The sequence below is a fragment of the Cornus florida genome, unplaced genomic scaffold (genome assembly GCF_030987335.1).
Source record: "Cornus florida cultivar Cherokee Brave unplaced genomic scaffold, ASM3098733v1 CherokeeBrave_3.0.0_Hap2_Chr06, whole genome shotgun sequence".
NCBI classification, from domain to species: domain Eukaryota; kingdom Viridiplantae; phylum Streptophyta; class Magnoliopsida; order Cornales; family Cornaceae; genus Cornus; species Cornus florida.
The window spans coordinates 98,538,362-98,546,536 of NW_026775576.1; the positions used below are offsets into that span (position 1 = coordinate 98,538,362).

The 8,175-nt window shown below is 34.3% G+C and overlaps 1 protein-coding gene across 1 annotated transcript; it reads left to right on the plus strand.

Moving 5' to 3' along the window:
- The first annotated feature begins 6,447 nt into the window (after nucleotides 1-6,447).
- LOC132313259 (BAHD acyltransferase DCR) lies at nucleotides 6,448-8,175 on the plus strand. The gene has a single exon (XM_059811953.1). It carries the CDS (start codon nucleotides 6,488-6,490, stop codon nucleotides 7,901-7,903), a length of 1,416 nt encoding a protein of 471 aa, XP_059667936.1. The 5' UTR covers nucleotides 6,448-6,487; the 3' UTR covers nucleotides 7,904-8,175.

An 8,175-nucleotide genomic window follows, 5' to 3' on the forward strand; every position in this document is an offset into this window, starting at 1 on the left:
CCCTCATTAACATTTTACGCAGAGAAAAAAAATTGCACAATAGTGAACAGAAAATTCATAGAAAATTTGTTTGAAATCGAAACGAAACAAACAAAAATGTTTTGGAAAGTAAACTCATGAAAATATAAAATTGAAAACTTTGGTGATGATTCGATATTTAGAAGGCTGTCAAATAAATAAATTCAAAACCTAATTTTAAACAGTGAAAAATTCCAGACATTCAACATGTATGATATTTGAAAATAAAATTGATTTTAATATTATGAAAATTTTTTGTCTTTTTAAACCATTTAAGGTGTTGTTTGAATGACAATGGAAGTGTCATTATACAAAAATCAACTCATTTGTGTATAACTGTCCATATAACAAACTTTAAGGGTTTCATTGTATATTATCCTCTCTTTTTTTCAAAAAAAAATGATTCATTTTATCAAAAAATAAAAATAAAAGAGGTGTGTAAGAAAACGATTCATTTTATTTCATTCAAGTGAGGGAGAGTTTTATAATTCAATAATAATTTTTGAACTCATTCGACCCCCTCAAAGGACTTTTGGGTACAATCGTTTTAACAGTTAAAGCCGTCCTTGTATTAGAAACGAAATTCTTATAAATAGTATTAGGACGTATGAATTCGTGAAAGCAATGACGGAGTTGAAGTAATAATGATAGTTCAGAGGAAACTACCAATTACCAATTATTAACATATTTTACACGTTTATTTTACACGTTTTCTCATAATTGAATTGCATGGGTCAAAGGAGTTGTGCTCAGTGGTACCAATATAGCTACTTGTTCCACCCACTAAACGAAATTGAAAAATCAGCTAAAGTGTGTCCAATAAAGAGATGGATTTTGCATGTTTCCTTCATTATTGTAAAAGGTAAAGCTTAATTATTCATTGATGAATAGGATGAAGTTAGTCACCTTATATGATTTAATAATAAAATAATATATCATATTTAAAAATAAAATAATTCACATCTAAAAATACTATATATAATTTATTTAATGATTGATCCGAGAAAGTAAAAAAATGTGTGAATTATTTTATTATTAAAAGAAATGTGTTAGTTTGTTATTGGACCACACAGGGGTGAGTAATTTCACCCTACTCACTGATAAATGATGAGTAGCTAAGCATTGTCCTATTGTAAATGTTTTTATAATTTTTATATACATATATATATATACACACACACACACAATTGTGTTCAATTGCTCCCTAATGAACAGATGGCAATATACTCATTTTTACTCATAGTATTAAGATTTAATCCAACGGTTACGGGAGAGAATAATTATTTTAGGAAATTAATATTATTTTAATTAGCCATTAATTATGAAATGACTATATTGAATACATTCTTAAAGGAAAAAATATATATATTTAACCATAAACTGTTATCACCCCACCTCCCCCACCACACCACCTCCACCAAGACAAATTTGATGGTTACTTTTGACTAAGAATTACCAAATCTACAAATTAATTGGCGTCCTTATAATTATTGGTGTATGTGGTGGTGGTGGGTGGCAGTATGGCGGTGATACAGGTGGCAGTGTTGTGGTGTGACTGGGGGAGGTGGTCATGGCAGTGGGGGAGGAGGTGGTCATGGCAACGGGGGAAGAGGTGGGTGGTGGTGACGAACCTACAATAGTGGAAAGAGGCATAGTTAAAGTTTAATCAGATTAAAAAAATTATTTTAAAAAAATAAAAAAAAAAAGTATTCAATATAATAATTTCATAATTAATGACTAATTAAAAGAAAGACAATTACCTAAAATAACTATTGTTTCAATTAGCCGTATGATTATATCCTAAAGTTATGAGTAAGAGTGAGTATATTGCACTCTGCTCACCATGGAGGAATTGAACACTATTGTGTGTATATATATATATGCATAAATTAACAAGAGCGGAGTCAATGTGCCTGGGGCACTTGCCCCTGGCTAACCTGTCCACTATTATATATAGTTATTTTATAATTTATTTTTACACATGTATGAATGAAATTTTCTATAAAATGCCCCATAAAACTTTTAATTTTAATTATATCTTTTTTTTCCCCTTTTCTTTTTTATTCTTCAAAATTCTTTGATTTCTAAAATAAATAAATAAAAAATTAAATTTCTCTACTTCAAGTAAACTCTTTTTCTTTTCTTTTTTTCTTTTAAAGTTCTCATTTTCCTACTTAAAAATTTTCTTTTTGTACTTACGTATAAATATATGTAGTATGCAATTTTTTAATAAAAATATTACAGTACTAAATAATATTTTAATTCTTATATTTATTTTACTACTCATTCAATTAGCATATTATTTTTGCATTATTCGTCATGTTAGTGATTTTTTTTCTTTTTTACAGCAGGACCCTCTTGAATTGTAATCCTGTGACTTTTCTGTAGTTTTCTGTATTATGCCATTTGATTGAAAATTACATTTTCATTCATTTTTATATGCTATCAAACACAAAAATTAAAAAAACATTTTAAGTTCAAACAAATATATTATTTGATCATAGAGGTATTGGTTTGATTCTTTTATTCCACTCACTTACTCAAACATCTCATACTTACGGCAAGAGCTAAGATTTAACTTCTAGAATTTTTCACCTAATTATAATATCCATATTTACAAATTATCTATTCTTATAAAATCTTCTCCAATCTATCAATTTATGCAAACTCTTTGTTATTGTTAAATTCTTTATTTCTCTACAACACTCCATACTTTCTTATTATTTATATCGTTGAAATAAAAATATATAATCTATAAGAAAAGAAAAATATTATATGTGTAGTCAAGTTTTTAAACAAAAAAAAAGTATCATACCCAAATGCATTAATCCCAAGGGATTGTTGGCCTAGTTGAAAAAGACTTGAATCATGGTGCCTTATGAAGTATCAGGTCTTAGTATGATTCCTATTCGTAATTTTTTATTCCATTTTTTTTTTTTTTTTTTTTAATGTTTTCAAATAAGAAATTTATCATATGTCTACCAGAAACCTACACATATATATGATCAGGCCTCCCTGGTTGATGTCAAGGGGACAGTTAGTTCCTTCTTAAATTGTTCAATTCCATTAATAGTTGCATCTATTCAACAAATTTATCAGACTTCCGCCTTTTGCATTTCTTTATATAGGAGATGCGATGCATATTGGTCATCTCTCTTCGACAAATCAATCTATTTTCTCTACATTATTTTTGTAACACTTAAGAGTGTTTTATATGTATATATAACACTTAAGGCTTAATTAGAAAGGGACGAAACATAATGTGACAAGGTTTTATATGATTGGTAGCAAAGAAATAATTGCATTTTAGTTCCGTCCACAACTCTACAAGCATTATACTTTGTTGGTGCACCTAATTGCAAAAATGCATGTATTCCTAAGTAGTCCAATAATATTGTAATCTTTTTTTTTTCTTTTTTCTTTTTTCAATAATATTGTAATCAGCCACATTTTTCTTTCCATCTAACATTTTCATCATAAAGCTAGCAATTTAGATCAGGACACCCCTAAACCAAGAGCTTTGTTTGAGCTGGATATTTTGAACAAGTCCCTTTCTATAAGGAAAGCTCGAAGCACTAATTTTTTTTTTTCTTTTGGAAGGTATCGAAGCACTAATTAATTTCTTCGCATGCTCGATCACAAAAACATGGCCCCACATAACATAAGTAAATAATTGGTTGTATAACATATAAGTAATTTTTTATAAAAATATTGCTTGCGAAAATCTATTTATTATGTTCATACAAAATGGTGAACTAAAATAAATGGTATGACACTTATGAAATGAAATTGGTTGGTGCCCTGAGACTCAACATAATTGTTTTTACAAAAAGAGTTGTAATCCAACCATTCTTTTTTTATGCACAAATTTGGAGATTCAAGTTTTGATTAAAACATGTGAAAATGTGAATTTCTTTGGAAAATAAAATGTAATAATTATTTGAGTTATAAATAATTATGACACATATAATACCCAAATTATATTCTACCACTGATATATACACAGAAAATTTTCCCATCTCTATGATATATACTATATGATACTGTATCACTCATCACATGCAGCCTCCAAATATTCCCGACCAAATTATATTCTTAAGCAAAATTAGCGCTCAAGCGCGCGCGCGCACACACATATATATAGGGATGGCAACGGGACGGGTTTGGAACGGGTTTCCTAAATTCTGCCCCCTGCCCTGCCCTTTTTAATTTTTGTTAAGTCTATGCCCGCCCCGAGACTCGCGACGGATTGGATTTTCGTGTCCAGCCCCGCCCCGTTGAGAAATATTGTGCCCCCATGCCTGCCTCACTAACAAATTTTTTTCTCCCACTTTTTGGAACTGAAGCTCCTGCTATTTAAATGTGGAAAGTCTGGGAATGGCACAACATAAATGAAATTATGTATCTCAACAAAAATAAAAAAATAACATGCACATAACATAATTCAGATAATGTAATAAACAAAAATAAAAGTTTAATACAACCAAATCGCAAGAAGTTCTAAACTCCAACTTCTACCATAACCAAAATAAAAGAAAATTTAATACCAAGTTTACATCCAAATTAAAATTGTAAGAAATGGGTAAATGTGTAAGTCGCTAAAATAAGTTTTATATATATATATATATATAATTATATACTTAACGGGACAGGGCGAGGCCCCTAGGATATGTATACTGAACCCTTACTCGCTACATGACCCGCGACGGGTACAAAATTTATATCCATGCCTACTCCAACAGTATAAAAAGTGTTCTCATATCCGTTATGGACGGGACAAGACCCCAACGGGCGGTAAAAATTGACATCCTTATATATATATACATACATACATATTATATAGTATGTATATATATGTATATTTGTATCTACGTACCAGAAGAGAAATTATTGAATATTCCGAAAGTATGGTACCCTGGGTAGTGAGAGCCATTAGATTATAGATGTGGTAATGGGCCCCACCACATCCAATGGTTGGGATGCCCTGGGTACCATACTCCGGTATCCAATAATTTTTCGTACCAGACCCCAAATCTTAACACTTGCCTGATGACCGTGGAAAGGAGAATATGATCAGGACTGAAAAAGGATTTCTAAATGAAGGTGGGAATTGATTCCTAGGCCTAGGACTGAAACTACAATTATTTGTGAAATATATGCGGAGCAAAAGTCATTACTTAAGTGAGAATCATACTAAATATTTGTTGTAATATTGTATTACACAAACTTCGACATGACTCTGTTTACCTATAATAAAATATAAAATAAAAGCTTTGGATATTTGTCTATGCTGAATTTCCATGTGTCTATTTTCTACACACTTCTATCTCTGACTCTTCAACACCCCCATCCACCGCGTTCGCCCTTTCATCTATCTTCAGAATTCAGACAATAGCAATGACGCGCGTGTGTGTATGTGTATATATATATATATAGACACGCACACAAATTACTAGCATTGTTTATTCCAATTAATAGTGATGCAACCAGATTTGTATTTATCTACTACTACATTACTACTTCTAGTGGTGAGTCTGGTGACAAGAGTCGTCTTCTTCAATGGAAGTGGTAGGATGAAAAATGGTGGAGGAGAGCAAAATTTGAAACTATTTTTACGTAAAATTTAAATAGAAGTGTGCATGTTTATATTTCTTAATTTGTCCAAAGCCCAAACTTCCATCAATATATTAATATATATACATATATATATACTGTTACGACTACATGAATTTTCAGTTTTTTCTATATTGACAAAGAAAAGTAAAAATTTTGCACCACTCAATTTGTTACTTCAACTCTTAATTTTCTACCATCTAATAAATATGAAAAAGTACCACTTAATTACAAAGATTGGTGGAAGGAATTTTTTTAACTTACAGTTACATGAGTTGTGAAATAATTTATATATTAAAAAACAATACTTGCATTTTTATATGTAAAAATAATATAAACTTTTCGTCCCTAAATTTTTTTTTTCATTTTTTCACTGCAAAATTAAATAATTATTGTTTTTTTCAATGACACCTTCTTCATTTTTAAAATAAAAAGTTAAGGGTTCAAATCTCTACATTGGGTTCATGGATTTATTTGTAATAATAATAAAAAAAATAATTTCTTTAATTTTCTTTCAACTCCTTACATTGTTTGTGACCCATACATCTCTTTATATATAATTTTCTCATGTTAAAACTGTGATCCCAAAAAGAAGAGACAGTATTAAGTAGGTTGAGAATTGATGCCATGATAATATATATATAACCATACTCAAAATGAATATAATAAATATAGAGCTAGGAAAGAGAGAGAAAATCCAAATACAAAAAAAGACCAACTAAGCCACGAAACTACCACCCAAGTGCATGAATCCAACCCGGGCCCACTGTCTGTCTATATATACCACAAAACCTCTCCCATCTTTACTCACTCCCGGCCACAAAAACCCCCCAACTCTATCAATAAATCCATCAAAATGCCGTCTTCTTCAGTTGCCATCCTCTCCAAATGCACTGTCTTCCCAGATCACAAATCCAACTTAAAGAGACTCAAACTCTCTGTCTCTGATCTCCCAATGCTCTCATGCCAATACATCCAAAAGGGTGTCTTACTCTCACGCCCACCTCATCTCCAATTCGACTCTTTCATCCCTCTCCTCAAACTCTCTCTCTCTCTAACTCTCTGTCACTTCCCCGCCCTCGCCGGCCGACTCTCCACCGACCCCGACGGCCATGTTCAAATCCTCTGCAATGACGCCGGCGTTGAATTCGTTCAGGCCCGAGCCAAACACCTCTTCATCGACGACATTCTAGCCCCTCTAGACGTACCCAATTGCTTCAAACAGTTCTTCACCTTCGACAACACTCTCAGCTACGCCGGCCACTATAAGCCGTTGACCGCCGTCCAGGTCACTGAGCTCGGCGACGGCGTCTTCATCGGCTGCACCATCAACCATGCCGTCGTTGACGGCACTTCCTTCTGGAATTTCTTTAACACCTTCGCGGAGTTCACCAAAGGCGCCAAAAAGATCTCCAAGTCGCCGGAATTTTCCCGGGACACTGTTTTTAATTCTCCGGCAGTTCTCCGATTCCAGGAGGGTGGACCCACTGTGACGTTCTCCGGCGACGAGCCGTTGCGTGAGAGAATTTTCCATTTCAGCAGAGAAGCCATTTTGAAGCTCAAATTCAGAGCCAATAATAATCAATCATTTGAAAAAGCTGAAATTACTGAAAAATTCGAACTTTTGGGAAAAGAAAGTAATGACAGTTGGAAAGTCGTTAACGGTATGACTAACGGCAATAAAACGTCCCTTTTGACAGCGAATCGGAAGGCTGAGATTTCATCATTCCAGTCGCTCTCTGCTCAGCTGTGGCGCGCTGTCACACGTGCGAGGAAACTCGCGGCAGCAAAGACGACGACGTTCCGGATGGCGGTGAACTGCCGACACCGGCTAGAACCGCGGCTCGAGCCGCTCTACTTCGGGAACGCGATTCAGAGCATCCCGACCGTTGCTTCGGCCGGCGAGCTCTTATCCCGTGATCTGCGCTGGAGCGCTGATCTGCTGCATCGCAACGTGGTAGCGCATGGTGATGCTACTGTGCGCCAGGGTGTGAAGGATTGGGAGAGCAACCCAAGGTTGTTTCCGCTGGGGAACTTCGACGGTGCAATGATCACCATGGGTAGCTCACCGAGATTCCCCATGTATGATAATGATTTTGGGTGGGGCCGACCTTTGGCAATCCGGAGTGGTAGGGCCAACAAATTTGACGGTAAGATCTCGGCTTTTCCAGGACGAGATGGAAATGGGAGCGTTGATCTTGAGGTGGTTCTGGCTCCGGCGACGATGGCGGGTCTAGAGGATGACATGGAATTCATGCAATATGTGTCGTAGATGGTGACGTGGCAAGATCAGAATGTTGATTCGACGCTCTAATGCTGATGTCAGCTCAATGTTTCACCCCTAGAGTCAAATGATGGACGGTGTTTCTTGGTAAATGATAAAAAGTTCATTTCGCAGTCATGGTTTTGTCTCCTTTGCCATGTAGTAGCAGTGGCGGATGTTGTTTACTACTACTACTACTAAATTTGTTGCTCCTTTCCACTTCACTTCGCTAGAGATTTAGAATTCACATTTCCAATATAGTATTTTCCATTATTCTAATA

Bases quoted from the DNA above. Each gene is read 5' to 3' on its own strand.
- LOC132313259 (XM_059811953.1), top strand. From the start codon at position 6,488: ATGCCGTCTTCTTCAGTTGCCATCCTCTCCAAATGCACTGTCTTCCCA.